We start from the raw sequence: 16,235 nt of genomic DNA on the forward strand, positions 1-16,235 counted from the left end.
ACAGGCAGTCTCAGTTTTGATTTCATTTTCCACTAAAATGCGTTTGAGTGATAGAGACTGATTCAGTGCTTTCTTGTGTTTCTTGTGGTTTTTTCGTTTACTAACTGCTATAACTTTTGTACTGGTTCAGAGTTTTATTATTTGTTGTTCTTTTTTTCAATAATTGCCATTACAGTAGCACTGTTCATCATAGATTTTTTATTTACTAAAATATATCATTTTCATTGTTTTCCAAATTGTCTTTGAAATACAAAAGATGTGTTCAGTGTAATATTAAGTAAAGACTTCACAAAAAGATTTATTTATTGGTATGAAACATTGTTTATAATTTTCTCACGCATAAGTTGTTTGATGATTCTATCTATAACTTACAATAGTGTTAAAGGTGAATTAAAGTCATGTGTTTACCTGGAAAAGTGATGTAAATGTTGTGTGTGTTTTAAACCGTTATACAGAGGATGTATTTGACAGTATATGTACAGTCAAAACCATACATTCAACACGATTGGAACTAATTTGGGATAATGGATCTTAGTATTTTTCAAATTTCTCAAAAGTGTTAGATTATGCATAGCTGAATGTTGGAATAATAAAAATTACTCATTAAACAAGTGTGTAACGCAAAAAGAAAAGCAGATGAGATTACATTTGCAGGTCAAACCGACATTACTTCAGCATCCAATTATCCCAAATTAGTTCCAATCATGTTTTCTTCTAGGATATATCATTCCCATGAATACTTGGTAATTTTTCCATACACTTAAAAGTCCCAGCTTTTGTGCATTCATATTTCGGTGCAATGGGTGCAGTGTTTCAAAATATTAGTTGATCTTTTCCATATCCTTGCACAAAAATTGGCGAACGCCCTGAATTATACGCGAAATGAAAGACCTCTCTCAAAACTTTGCGTGAAAAATGATAACCTCTTAATCACATCACCCCAACCCCGCCCTTTAATCCTTTTCAAAACTTTTGTATGTAACGGGGACACACGAGGTATCTTCAAAGGGATCTTCCATAAAATGATAAAAAGTATATGGAAAATTGAATTTTTCCTTTGTGGCAGTAATACCTGATATATTCTTTCCACGCTGTTGCTATGATGGCGCGAGTGCTTAAAATTGAGTGTGCTTATGATTCTTTATTTGGAACAGAAAGACATAGATGACTGGTGTTTATTCTTCTTCGAACAGTTTATGTCGTTTCTCGATAGCAAACAATTTTTGATTGCTTCGATTTTGCGATAGTTATTGGATTGACAGGCGTTATCAAAATACGCGATTCGCTGAGCTACACAAACAACATGATGAACAAGTTAAGAAAGAGAGGAGTTCGCGGGTCTGTTACGCGCACTTCTCTCTCACTTTTTTATCCCGAGTGTCGAAGAAACTTGTTAAATAATGTAATTTTAGCAAATAGGTTACTAATAAAAGACGACAGGATACATCAACAGAAGGACGAGGAAATTTAAATAACGCGACACAAATATCGCACTGATCGGTTCGATCGATTGATGCGGGCGCCCAAGGATGACCAACACGCATGCGCACTTCGTAATAACATTCCGGTTGACAGATAGCATGGGTCATTAGGCGTTTTCAATTTCCGTAAACAGCGAAGTGAGTTCGGGAAGGTAACGATCGACGGCGTTCGAAGCATTTTGGAGCACGGCGATGAGACGCGAGCCACACCTTTAGACTTTGTGATCGTCTTCATCAAGGAAAACCAAGTCTAAACGGTGGAATAAGCTGAAGCAAAGATCCGAGCCGAAGAGTGAAGGTAGGTGGACGTTACAAGGTACTGTCCCTTTGTTTGTAATATTAGTACATTTTCAATACAATTTACTTCCTCTGCAGAGACTAGTAAAATTGATGAAAGTGTCACTATCGTTTAACTGATGAAAACTATGTAAAAAATTACCGAGTGAGTGATATATCCTTACACTGTATACAGTTCTTTTATCCCGCAGAATTACGCCGCTTTCTACAACAGCTATATATACCTTGCAGGCCCTCGTGACGTCATTGTTAGCACTTAAAATCACCTCTGTTAAAAGCTACACAGATACTGGTCTACCATGTTTCCAGAAATAGCATCTATAGTCATTACAGTATCATAATGTCCTCACAAATTTAGCGACTTATTAAATTTATTTATGGGTATGCGATGCCGAAAAATTGTTCTTCAAAAACCACCGGCCTTATAGAAACATTGAGGGGGAAGATGGTCGGTGAATCGAGTCATTTCTCAAACGGTCATTACTAGGTGTAAAACCGTTAGTTATATGTAGTACCTTTGGTGGGTCATTGTCCTTGCTGGCGTGTTGGTTAGACATATTTCTAGCCTGTGATTCAAATTAATTGCTGCCATAACCATCGTTCTGCAATACCGTGTATCATGAGCGAAACTGGTCTCGTCAGGTTTATGACATCTGCGAGAGAACGTTGTCTCTGCGAGTCAATTACACACGAAGTAAATTCCTGTTGAAAAACGGAACAGCTCATCGAAGCAGCACCGTGGAAATGAAACCCTGAACTTTGCTGATGGCTTCTGATGTTCATTAAGGCCATAGTAAAATGAGTCACTTTTACTTCCCTAAGACCCAAGTATTTGTCACCATGCCATGTTATACGACAGTTGTAATCGGAACTTTTCGAGGATCGCAGCGTGGATGCTTTGACGTGTTAGCGATACAGTGCGTTGGATTTTTTAAAATTGCAGAGCCACCTGGTTGCAAGTGATAGAATCATTTTGCATTTTAAGCAGAAAAATGTATCGCGATCGTACTGTTGGTTCCATGTTCGCGTAGGCATACGAACTGCAGTATTCTCGTACACTCAAGGAGCCTTCTTTACGTTTTACCATGGGGCCTGGACAGGGACGCTGATAAATAAATGCGACTGTAGTGTAATATTCTATCAATTCATAAAATGCAAGAGGCATGGGCACTCAAAACGTTAACGTTGACTGGTTTATTCTCTCTCATTATCGTAGACACAATTCAATTACCTTTAATTGCACCTTGGACAGTTTTCCGAATGATATCATTATCACCATGGTAACACGCCTAACGATTCACGTAATCCAAGGATGTGCAGACGTGACTCTCTTTCGAATTCCAATGTTTTCAAAGAAAACTGGGCCGACGGCGGAAGGCGGCCATCTTTGTCAGGGAGGCCATCTTAATATTATTCGGATCGATATCGAATAGCAAACAGTGCTATTGTTCCATCGTGCATAATCTGTTAAGTCTTTGTTAGGATTGACAATATGAATTCGGCACAACCCCGCTGACTTCAACCGTAATGTAAGGAAAAAGTGTTCACATTTGCCATTCTGCAGAGCCGTGTTTAAAAGAGTCAACTGTAATCGCGGTAATTCTATTGTTCTATGTGACATGTACTTTTCTTTCTTTTCTTTCCGAATGAATTTCACTCCGTGCATTTAAACAGTTGCTCTAGACATTCACATACACGAGATAATTGGAGTTAACCATGACCCTGCCACATGGGTTCATGGTCATACCGGGTATGCGACTTCCTCTGACTTGGGTTCAAAAATACCGTTTGTTTGGTATATTCTATCGGCTTACGTTTAGGAAAGTATATGCAGTCCCTCAAACATTCATCTTCGCGTAGTGAAAGATGCACCTCCTCCTATATCAGGCTTCGCAGGTATTTTGTTAGTCCCCACGGACACCGTCCGGGGGGACTTATAGGTTTGGTCATGTCCGTGCGTGCGTCCGTGCGTGCGTGCGTGCGTGTGTGCGTCCGTCCGTGCGTCCGTCCGTTCACGCAGATATCTCAGAGACGCCTGGAGCGATTTCGTTCAAACTTGGTACAAGGATAGTACCCTACCTCATACAGATGCACATCGATTTGTTTCACAATGCGATCAAATTTGGCCGTGTTAGAGGACTTTTTAGTTTTCACCTCCATAGACTCCCATGTATAAGGCAGTCCATAGACTTCCATGTATAAGGCATCCATAGACTCCCATGTATAAGGCAGTCCATAGACTCCCATGTATAAGGCAGTCCATAGACTCCCATGTATAAGGAAGTCCATAGACTCCCATGTATAAGGCAGTCCATAGACTCCCATGTATAAGGCAGTCCATAGACTCCCATGTATAAGGCAGTCCATAGACTCCCATGTATAAGGCCAAGAAAAATAAAAATTTAGTTTCTCATCGTATTCATATTGCAAAAGGATGCAGTTACACAGTTTTTAGTCCCCAAAGATAAAGTCAAGGGGGCTTTTAGATTGGGTCATGTCCGTCCGTGAGTCCATCCATGAGTCCATCCGTTCACGCAGATATCTCAGACACTTTGACAAAATGTCACGTGACCTTGGTGACCTTTGACCTCGAATATACATATTTGTCCATAACTCAGTAACCACAAGTCCTAAACCTTTCATATATGGTATGACGGGACACCCTATGACGCCACATATTGTACCTCATCAATTATGCGCATGTCTAATTTTGAGCGAGCCAATAGAGCTAGAGGTCTGATTTTTGGTATATAGGGATGATAACTTAGCACTACAATTTTTTTGACAAAATTGTCATGTGACCTCGGTGACCTTTGACCTCAAATATACATATTTGTCCATAACTCAGTAACCACAAGTGCTACACCCTTCATATATGGTATGACGGGACACCTTATGACGCCACATATTGTACCTCATTAGTTATGTGCATATCTAATTTTGAGCAAGCAAATAGAGCTAGAGGTCTGATTTTTGGTATATAGGGATAACTTAGCACTACAATTTTTTTGACAAAATGTCACATGACGTCGATGACCTTTGACCTCAAATATACATATTTGTCCATAACTCAGGAACCACAAGTGGTACACCCTTCATATATGGTATGATGGGAGACCTTATGATGCTTCATACTGTACCTCATTAATTATGCATATATCTAATTCTGAGCAAACCCATAGAGCTGGATGTCTGTCATACATATGCACATAGATTTGTTCTGTGATACGATCCAATAAGGCCGCCATCTGGCCATTTTATTACGATTCTTTCATGTCCTGAACTACAGCTCAGACATGTATCAAGCGAATTTATTCAAAAGTATTTTTATCACAGACCTAATGAAGAGGACTCTATCCTCTCTGAGGACCTGTAATCAAAGTACCCATTAACAAGTGGGGACTGTGTCATCAACGATGACTTGTTTTAAGAAAAATTACACTAGAGTGTAAAATAATCTAGCGTTTCAAAAGGTTACATACTGTGTGCAGTGCGATGGTATTGCTATCATATTAAAAAAAAAACCATCTCGTTAGGGCACTTACGGTAATCTTTACTGTCATCAAAGTCCATCCATTACCGGAGGAACTGTGCTATTATATAATTCGTTTACACTTAAAGGAAATTACCCATCGCCGCGGAAGAATTTTGATCAATTAAGGGATAAATCGACACATTGCTCGACGGTGAGAATACTATCGATAAGTCTGGTACTGAAATTGACCTTTGTCATAAGCTTTCGAAAGAACTTCTCTAGAGTCCCCGTGCCTATATACATCTAGCTGTGGATAATTTAGTTCGTTTGATGAGCGAATGTTTGATTTCAAACTCTTTAGATTTGGTCAATATGATTACGAGCTGCGCCTCTGCGTATAATTGGTGCGGGCTGCGCGGGGCAATGTGACAGTCTATACATGCAGTTGACACCACACACCCACCTCCCGCCTCGTCAACTTCGTCAAGAAGAAAGAGTACAATCGAAACATACCTGTAAATACTAATAAATACATGTAAATATATATGTAAACAAACAAACAAACAAACAAACAAACAAACAGTACTTTGGATTACCAACCAGGGGCAATGATAATTATCAGCCTTCATGGCAATAATTCAATTAGAGGCACTTAAGTCTAAGAGATTAATTCTCTCGCCCCAAGTCACTTTAAAGTAAAAACTATCATACTGTTTCCTATCAGTGGATTTTTTAAAAATCATTCGTGCCTTGGTTTTCAGACATTTCATCATCATTAGGCCAACCATTACGTCAAAATTCTTTCATTGAAACACGGCTCATTGATTATTTCGAATGCGGCGCCAACTTGCCGTTGAAAACTTGTCATAAATGATCGTCATGGAAACCGCACGCTGTTGAAATGCGACTGTGGGAGATTGAGGGCTCTCAGTCACGGAGCACTGGTTTTGTGAGAGACACTGTTCAATTCAATCATGTGTTCACGGCCGAGTGAAGTATATTCACCATCGGCACAATATTCAATCCAATATTAGGGACGGACCAATGCACTTATGGAGGGGCCAAACTAAGGTTAATATAATACATTTTTCTTCAAAGATTATTCATTTCACTTCTCATAGAACAATTAAGGTAAAGAAAAGTGCTAGAATTTTATTCATATTTTTTTATTCGACTCTCTTCTAAGTTTATATTTTGGTGATATGCCTGACTTTTACACAGTAAGGACAGAAAGAAAAAATAAATTGTTCATCGGAATCGCCGCTTCTACTTTACCTGATTTGGAATTTTTTATTTGATTTCGGCAAATTCATACTTCTGCATCGCAAATACTTTAGTAACGCCGCTGACGGCGCCCTACACTTCGTCGGGTTATCACGGGCATGTCGGATTCTGAATGAGACTTCCGACGTGTCTGCACTGAGCTCTGTCAACACGTTGTTGCGACGTCTGAAATATAGTGTTGAATTCAATAACCAGTATCAGTGTATCTTGTGATATTTCTGGTTAGCCTAAAAGGGGAAAAGCTTATTTTGCCTTGTCTGCATCCCGGCAAAAATGTCCGAGGGACCGCGGTTACCTTTGGCCTAAAAAAAATTTAAAAAATTCGCTCGCCGCTCCTGAACCTGGGTTCCAAAAAAATCCGATGAACAAGAATTTTTCTCTGGCCTAATTTAATTGTTCTCATTGTGCAGGGGAAAATCAATTTGCCAGTTGAGTTGATGATGACCCTTTTCTAGTCCATGGTTCATTTATCAAGCATTCTTCTACAAGGATAATTTTGTAATCCAAATCACATTTTGATATCAAAATCTAACAAACTTTAAAGGTTTTTTCCATCGAGGCGTCTTACAAAACTACATCCATGCGTAATAGCGAGATATAATGCTTTTACTTGCGTTGAATCACTCCTACAATAGTTTACTGATACTGAATAAGTACATTGGACCTGAGTTCGTCTGCATTGCATCGAAATCAAATATACTGTTAAAGGAAGTTGGCCCGGTTGTTGATACAGGCACATTTAAGAGCACCTCGTAAACGCATCAGTTTAACGCTTTCAATTTATCGAATGTTTTTCTTCTTCGATGAATTTCAGGTTTTTCACATCAACTTAATGTCATAAAACATCAGAAAGATGGCTGGAGCAATGGACACATCGGTTGTCATCCGCGACGTCTCGTCCACACAGCAACCGTAAGTTTTTTTGTTTCCTTTGAAAGGGCCGAGAATTAAGAGAATTTCGTATCCCGGCCACTTACTTCAAATCTGTAGACCCCTAAAAGTGATTTCCCCATCACAAGTAGAATCCAGGACTAGCGGCGGAAAGTATCGCCAAAGACACATGTGTCCGAACCTATGTACTCCTTTTCTAGAAGGCACTTCGACCTCAAGTGTCAGGGAAGTCTCTTTGTAGCACAGTATAATGCGTTTTTGAATTATTGCAAGCCGTAAGGTAAGCCTAATCCTTATCTCTAATGATTGGAAGGTCGGTGTGATGTTCTTACTATGAGGTAAGTCCCCAATCAAATAGTTTCTGGTAGGAATTTGCCTTGGACACGTAAGGGATGGACCATTAGATCTTGGGAGGGGGGGGGGTGGTCACAATGAATTGTGAAAATTTTTTTTTTACAATTGTAAATTTATGAAATTTTTTTTTTTCCAATTGAGATTAGCTGTGCAAATTTTTTTTTTTCAGAGTAAATTTTCAGATTTATAATTTTTTTTAGTTCGTCGCTGTCTGAAGATAAAGAGGGCAAAGATGTGGTGCCAAGCACCACAAGCGGCCACGCAAGCGGTCACGGGGGGGGGGGGGGGGGGGGGGGGGAGGTCAGGAGAGGGGTGTCCCCCTGCTGCTGTTGGAGCTTTTGAAAAATAGAGATTACAATGGTGTTATTTGGTGGCACTTGGGGAGTATTTTTGAAGGGGGAGGTCAGGAGGGGGTGTCCCCCTCCTGCCGTTGGAGCTTTTGAAAAATAGAGATTAAAATGGTGTTATTTGGTGGCACTTGGGGAGTATTTTTGCGGGGGGAGGTCAGGAGGGGGTGTCCCCCTCCTGCCGTTGGAGCTTTTGAAAAATAGAGATTTAATGGTGTTATTTGATGGCACTTGGGGAGTATTTTTGCGGGGGGTGGTCAGGAGGGGGTGTCCCCCTCCTGCCGTGGAGCTTTTGAAAAATAGAAATTAAAATGGTGTTATTTGGTGGCACTTGGGGAGTATTTTTGCGGGGGGAGGTCAGGAGGGGGTGTCCCCCTCCTGCTGTTGGAGCTTTTGAAAAATAGAGATAAAAATGGTGTTATTTGGTGGCACTTTGGGAGCATTTTTTTCGGATTACACATCTTCCTCTGAAACATGGTCTTCTTGCTCCTCAGTAGCTTCCTATAGTTTTGAAAATTGACTATTTTGGTTTCCTGGCTTCCCTTTCTACTGCGTGGTGAAATGGCTACATGCACCCCACCAAACATCATGCATATCTCATGATTCACAATTGATTTTGACAAGCTGAGAAGCTAAAATAAGCTAAATAATATAGTTAAATTTGCATATTTGTGTTTTTAGAGCAATTGTTGCCCTTTTTTGATCAAAACATCTGTTTCTCTGTAGCAGCATGTCCAAATTGATTGGATGTGTATAGATGTGTTGAAATTTCAATATTTGTCTTTTTAGGGCAATTTATGCCATTCATGGTCAAAAAATCTGTATTCTCTGAAAGGGCTTGTCCAATTTCTTTGAAATTTGCTACACAAAAACGATTATTCATTCAGATTATTCAGTATTTGCTATCGAGAAACTTTCAAAGTTCAACCCCTTTTGTGTGTTTTTGTGTTGGGATTTGTTGGATAGATGGCATTCTACGTAGTGTATTGTTGAATGTTAAAACATGTGTTGCTGTTGTTTTTTGAGGCTGTTTTTTGAGAAAAAAGAATTGAAAATACCTTTTTAAACCAAAAATAATACATAATGACTTGATATGTTGTTTTATCATTATTGACGTGTTTCTACTTGTTCACCCATTCTTGCAGTCATCATTGCAATAAAATGCTGTGAAAAAAATGAAACTGATTGGCCTGCATCTGTTTACCTTGATCTTAAAAGGCAAATACAACTTTCTGTCTTGACAACCATACCATAGTTTCAATGTTTTACCTAGTGTACCTGCTTGGTTTGTACGCAGGAAACAAGTAGAAAACAGGTTCTATAATTTCATAATTTTCAAGTGATCAGAATACAAAAGTCCTGAAAAGATAAGATAATCACAACTTCCAGTATAAGGGATACAGTCACTCTAAATGTATAAATTAAAATTAAAAATGTGCCGGGAGGATGTACTAAAAAATACAGAAAGTTGGTTTCTGTCGGTAAAATCTAAAAAAAAAAAAATTCAAAATTTTAAAGACTTTTGCAGATTTTTTTTTTACGCCTTTGTCTTCTTATTTATTTTTTTTTTATTTTGCAGACTAGTTGAAGATTTTTTTTTTCCTAACTTTCTGCTCTGAAAATTTTTTTTTTTTCTGTTTTTGACCACCCCCCCTCCCAAGATCTAATGGTCCGTCCCTAAGGTACAGTGCGTTTCACCTAGGTACCGCAACTCAGCGTATGAGACGGACACAATCCATGTACAAAACACACGATTAGCTTGGGTATCACGGACACATTTCAAAGCCACCGACTCGTCGATTAATTACAGTAAACCAGCATGGGGCAGCCGCTGTCTAGACTGAGAGATAAACAGTTGACTTGACTTGATCTACAATGTAACTGTTTCTTTTACAATTTCAGCTAAGAGTTCAAGAGGTGAAGGTATTCTCAACAGAAACTAAATAACTAAAAAGCCACACATTGTAGATCAAGTGTATCTCTCAGTCTAGACAGAGCGGCTGCCGTATGTTGGTTTACTGTAATTAATCAATGAGTCGGTGACTTTCAAATGTGTCGTGATACCCAAGCTTATCGTTTGTTTTGCACATGAATTGTGTCCGTCTCATACGCTGAGTTGCGGTACTTATGTGAAACGCACTGTAGATCATATTTTGGCATGTCGATTATTCATGAGTGTTTCGACGTGATGAGAGATACAAAAATGTTAAGAGGAAAATAACATTATCATTTCAACATATTGTATAATAGCGTTTTTCCCAGTGTGTGGCTAAATAATGTGCGTCTTTCGGTACTTGTTCATATGCCCGCTTTTCTTTTCTTGCAAATCAAGTTGTTTCATACAACAAAATACCAAACCAAAAAACGCGAAACATGCAAAAAAAAAACCAAAACAAAACAAATGAAATAATATGAACGATTGAAGTTAATAAGACAACTAAATAAGGATCTACTGATTCGAGACCAATATGACGATGAAAATCATGTAGGCCTACCCGTGCGTTTCATCACAGCCTACATGCCTCGTATTGTGGGGTATACATGGTTGCAAAAATCAATTTACAAGTGAAAGTGTCTTGAGTTCAAAGTTGTTAGGGTGAACTTTATAGTGACATAGCGAAGCGCTTTTAGCTGTCAAATATACGTGATCATGACTGGTCTGGCTGTTGTTCCCGGCTGTGTGCAGGCATCAGCACAGGTCCACTGTGCGTGGAGATGCCGTGTAGTATACATAGAGAGGGGTTCTTGTTGAAAATTATAACTATCAACAGAAGACAGTACAAATATCTATCCTGGATTTCATGGAAATGTGTCAGAATTTTACCCCATTCAATCTTTGCGTCATCATCATGTTTTGTTTTTTGGTTTCTTTTTAGTTAAGTTGTAATTTATATAACATTTAATGTTGAAATCATTAAAACCTAAGTTAATAACAAGGACTTTCTATAATATATATTTGTTGATGTGTCCTGTCATAAAAACTGATGGTAACAAAATCTACATGTATACTCAGGTAATCCGACCTACCCATTTTCCAAACCCCTTATCCTGAAACTTCCACTCGTTTTACAGGTTTTGTCCTAAATTCTACATATAACTCACCATATTTTGTGAGATACATGCATTAAAAAAGTGAAAGTGCATATTTAATTTTACCGAGATATTCTGATATACATAAATTCAGCTGAAAATAGAGGCAATAAACCGATGAATGGATTTTATCGAACTTGATAGCCTACCCACTCATAAGCGTTCATAAGCTTAAGTGTTAGGCCGAAGGCCGAAACTCGGCGGTACTGACTGGTGTAAACACTAGTACCTCACACTTTCGATCGACTATCCAAGCAACATTGCACCCACCTGTGGTGATCGCCAGAGACTCTAAGGGACTGGTCAGTTTCTTCAGCCTGGGGGGGGGGGGGGTGGATTCATGGGGGGGGGGGGGGGGTTCACCCTGTTTTTGACTTTGGTGATAGGGGGGGTCACCATGTTTTTGAAATGCCCAATAGGGGGGGTCAGTGTCAGGTGCAGCCAACGAACAATGCACTTTTAAAAAGGTCCTTACTATGATAAGATATATTGTGCATGACAAATAATGTGAACTGACTAATTTTAAGTCAAGAGGGTAATTAATTAGCTGTTCATAATTTGCCCTCCCACAGAAAATTTTTCGACTTGCCCTCCCACACTCAAACTTCATTTTTACCCACTCCCCACTTATTTTTGCCTGTTTCCCCTCCCCACTGTGAATTTTTGAAGCTCCCTCGCCCTGTAGCGAAAAAAACTTGCCAATTTCCCCTGCCTTGGAAACAATTCCCCTCAAAAAGTTTTTCGCCAAGCCCTGTCCCCAGGAAAATCAACCGATATCCGCCCTGCCCTACAAAAAACCTAAAATTTGCTCCCCTACCACCTAAAAACATGTCCCCTGCCCTAGCAAAATTAAAATTTCCCCTGCCCTCAAAAATTGCTCCTGGAATAGCTTTTTCGATGAATAGCTCGTTGGCTGCACCTGAGTGTGTTTTTAATTTTGACACAGGCTCATCATTGCCTAAAATGCTAGTGTCAGCCACAAATTTCATCATTCAGTTGTATTTTTCGGCGCGCCCTTCGGGCGCGTAACTTTAATAATCAGTCATATTTTTCAGCACGCCCAACTTTAACATATCAAGCATACATATATCAGAGATATCTGTATGTTCAATATTTTTCAGCGTGCTCTTCAAGCTCATTACTTTAATATATCAGACATTTTTCAGCACGCCCTTCAGGTGCATGACTTTAATATACAAGGCATATACATCAGAGATATCAGGATGTTTCATATTTTTCGGCGCGCCCTTTGGGCGCCATACTTTAATAAATCAGAGAATATTGCCAGAGATATCTTGATGTTTGCTAAGTGAAAGTGTACCATTATGAAATCTGCAGTTCATATGAAAAGCATGACAAATTCCTGATACTTTTCTTTTCTCTCTATGAGAATTCAGTATGAGAAAGCAACATGCACTATTATTTCACAATATATATTTGATACAGTGACTTATTTTAGAGATAGAAACATGACAGGATATCTTTCCTTCTCATTGATGAAATCATTTTCCTTTGTATCTCATGTTTTCTGTAGAAAGATGCTTTTTTATGAACAAAATAACAGTTAAAAAAGGCAGTTTTTGTCATTATTAGCTGTGCTTTTATGGTTTCAAAGGTCCTCTCAGACACTGTACACATCAGATTTGGCTACAAAAGCTCTCTATGGCTCCTCAGGAGATTTAATTGGATGGTTGGCAAGTCTTAACACCAATCAAAGTTTTTGATTCACTGCTTTTTCCTCTTTGATATTAATGATTGACATCCATTTCTGTACAACAGTTAAGGACATCTGGTTAAAGAGCATAGAAAGTGTGACATTCACAGCTCATTCAAAATACAGCTCATTCAAAATGTACTGTATTCAAACTTTAAGATTGACACTTTGAAATTCCTATCTTACAACTGACATGTCAACAATTTCATTAAAACATAGAATGACTATTTAAAGTATATGTAAAACGTAAAATATAATATATATATTTGTATATATATATATATATATATATATATATATATATATATATATATATATTATATATATATATATATATATATATATATATATATATATAAAATTTATATCCACCTTTTTTTTTACCTATGTCACGCGCGGGGGGGGGGGGGTCACTCTGTTTTCGAAATTTGGAATAGGGGGGGTCACCCTGTTTTCAAAATTTGGAATAGGGGGGGGTCAGCCACTTTTTGACGTCGGCAAAAAAAAATCCAACGCCCCCCCCCCCCCCCCCGGCCGAAGAAACTGACCAGTCCCTAAGGATCCATGTCAGTTCACTTCACATGCATGAAACTACTGGAAACGTGTACATCCTACGGTACTGTACTGTACATGACCAGTCAGCCAGGGTTAGAAAATATCTTTGTAAAAACGCAAACGTTACGGAATAATCGACATTGGATAATAATACATTTTGTCTCAGAATTTTATAACTTATAAGTAGTCGTATGAAAGCCGATACGCGAAGGGAAGTACGGCTTATGAGTATGTATCCCCGCCGCCGGCCGCCCCACCGCGGCCTGCGCCCTTCCTTCCACATCACACCCCCCCCCCACACACACACTTAGTTTTAAAATTTGCTCACCGGCTGCTGCGCGCGCACGAACACCTTTTTGTACGAACAGTTTAGTTGGCGGCACCTGTACCAAGTTTATGGGCTGACGCCTACGCATGGGCACGCGTCACAGGCGCTCCTTAGCTTGGTAGTCTGCTAAATAGATCGATTTTCGGCTCGATCTATCGATCCCGTAGTCGATATGCCCGCCACTTCAACCTAAATACTAATGTCAAGTGTTCCTGTTCTTACACTGACTCTTGGCGATTATTTCTATTGTTGCTATGGTTTATTGTGCGCTTGGTTAACTGAATCAAGTTTTTCTTTTTTCAGTGCGCTGAATAAAATGTAGCTCTTTTGCGGTTTTAACGAATAACAGTAACTGAGACAATTTACGCCATTATCAGCTGAAATAATAAATACGTCCTTGGGCGCATCATCTAAATACAATACTGTGTAATAATCATGAATGACGCCATAGAGATTAATTTAACTGTATTGAGTTCTCAAACTTTCATATGGTAAGCAGTCATAAAACAAGCAGAAACAGTAATTTTCCGAGCATATTATACAACATTTCTAACAAAAGAATTTATGGGCAGAAAAGCTTAGTGGCCTCGAAAAGCTTCAAAACACTGTATGTTTTCCATGGCAAACTTCAAAAACATACGCGCATGGGGTACAAAACAGAAATTTAATTACTTGGGCCTTATTTAAGACCAAAAGCGAAGTACCTGTTTTCATTCCTACCGAACAAAATTTCAAATGACATTTTCGATGTTTGATATAGAATAATTACGACCATTTTCCAAGCCAGTGTTGGATTATACTACAGACAAGTTGAAAATCACTCTCATGAACTTTTATTTGATTGGCCTCACTAGGAAAGCCCTTGCAATTGAGCAAAACATGACGGCAACCAGTATAACACAAATAATAGTAAAAATTGTTGACAGCTTTGAAAATTACACCTACTGATCCACTTTTATGCAATCCGTGAAATCATAGTTACACCCGCACTTCAGGTTTTCACAAATGCAATAAATCACCAGATTTTCTTCGAGATAAACTAAATTTGATCCAAATATTGCAGAAATGTCAGTTTTATATTAAGTTTTGGTGCTTCCTGAATTGATGAGTGGGTGTTCATGTAATTTGCATCAACAAAATTACATTACCTAATGATATAGAGAGTATGGTAAATTGTTCATCAAGATACATTACACATGTTACTGCAGTAAAGCACTAAAAATTAACATTCCCCGTATTTTCTTTTTCCAACAAAGCTAATTTACTATAACGGGCATTGTTACAGTTGACATCTGAATTTTAGTCGCGACCTGACTTCAATTTTTGATACGAATGATACTTGCACACAAGTAGCTTTTCTATGGGTATCATGATGTCATGCGGAGAGAAGTTCAATAGGCTGCTGCAGTTAATACACAGAACACAATAAGAATGGCCAAACATTAGAGATAGTGATAGAGCTTTAATTATCATATTTAAAACCTTATATTGATCTACTTCTACTTGTTTGAGTTGTTTAATTTATTCACACACACCCTTATGAGCATGCGCAGAGCGACGACCACTGAACTTTAACATAAGTTTCACATTTTAAAAAAAGTTTCACATCAGTTTGTCCGATTTTCTAAACAGCGCCCCCTCGCGCTGTCATACATGGAATTGAATGTGAGAGATTGAATATGCAAATCACTAGCTACTGTACAGTATGCAGTACAAACCTTCACATCGCTGTGAACCCTCTCGAAATGACTGCCATCCCTCAAAAACGATTTAGACATTCTGCTTGAGAGACTTGTTGATGCTACAGCTGTATCAATATGGATGCCCTTATTTCCAGATTTGTCAAATTCCGGCGGTTTCGAGACGAAGAAGGTAGCGATTACGAACACTTGGGTGGAGAGGACCAAATCGAAATATCGAAGGGTGCTGATGCCAATGGAGGCGGCCCAGATAGCGACGAACTTCGGAAGAGGGCTATAGAGTCTCTCGACGAAGGTAGGTCTCACCGTCTGATTGTGTGATTTAGGAATTTTGCCGGCTTGTTTACAATCACGCGAGAGGATGACGCCAGAACATTAGGATGTTATGTGGTGTCATAGTTGTATTTGATCGACAAATCACAGTCCCTCCACCGATAGTACAGAGGAGCTGTTGACAAAATATACTTATTGTCATTAAATCCCCTACATTATGTCAAATCGCGGTTTTCGTTTCTTCGGAAGGCCCGTGAATATTCATGACAGATTCGTTTGGCAGAGGTTTGTTGTGATTTTTACGCTGATGTCACGACAAAACAACAAATTCCATGCCCTACTATAGTATTAACTTTATACCAACAACATATGTTGACGTATCACGTCAAATGAGAGTAGACCACCATTCTTGTATTGAGTTGTTAAAATTGAATTTAAAGACACAG

General features: G+C 38.8%; 1 protein-coding gene across 1 annotated transcript in view; it reads left to right on the forward strand.

Moving 5' to 3' along the window:
- Positions 1 to 1,627: 1,627 nt before the first annotated feature.
- The window catches only part of LOC139144930 (synaptic vesicle 2-related protein-like), a 48,601-nt gene continuing 33,993 nt past the window's right edge, over positions 1,628 to 16,235 (forward strand). Inside the window, 3 exon segments of the mRNA XM_070715763.1 lie at positions 1,628 to 1,779; positions 7,352 to 7,449; positions 15,654 to 15,811. Coding sequence (XP_070571864.1) covers positions 7,391 to 7,449; positions 15,654 to 15,811 — 217 coding nt within the window. The 5' untranslated portion in view covers positions 1,628 to 1,779; positions 7,352 to 7,390.

This window comes from Ptychodera flava, chromosome 12 (assembly GCF_041260155.1).
Source record: "Ptychodera flava strain L36383 chromosome 12, AS_Pfla_20210202, whole genome shotgun sequence".
Taxonomy (NCBI): Eukaryota; Metazoa; Hemichordata; class Enteropneusta; family Ptychoderidae; genus Ptychodera; species Ptychodera flava.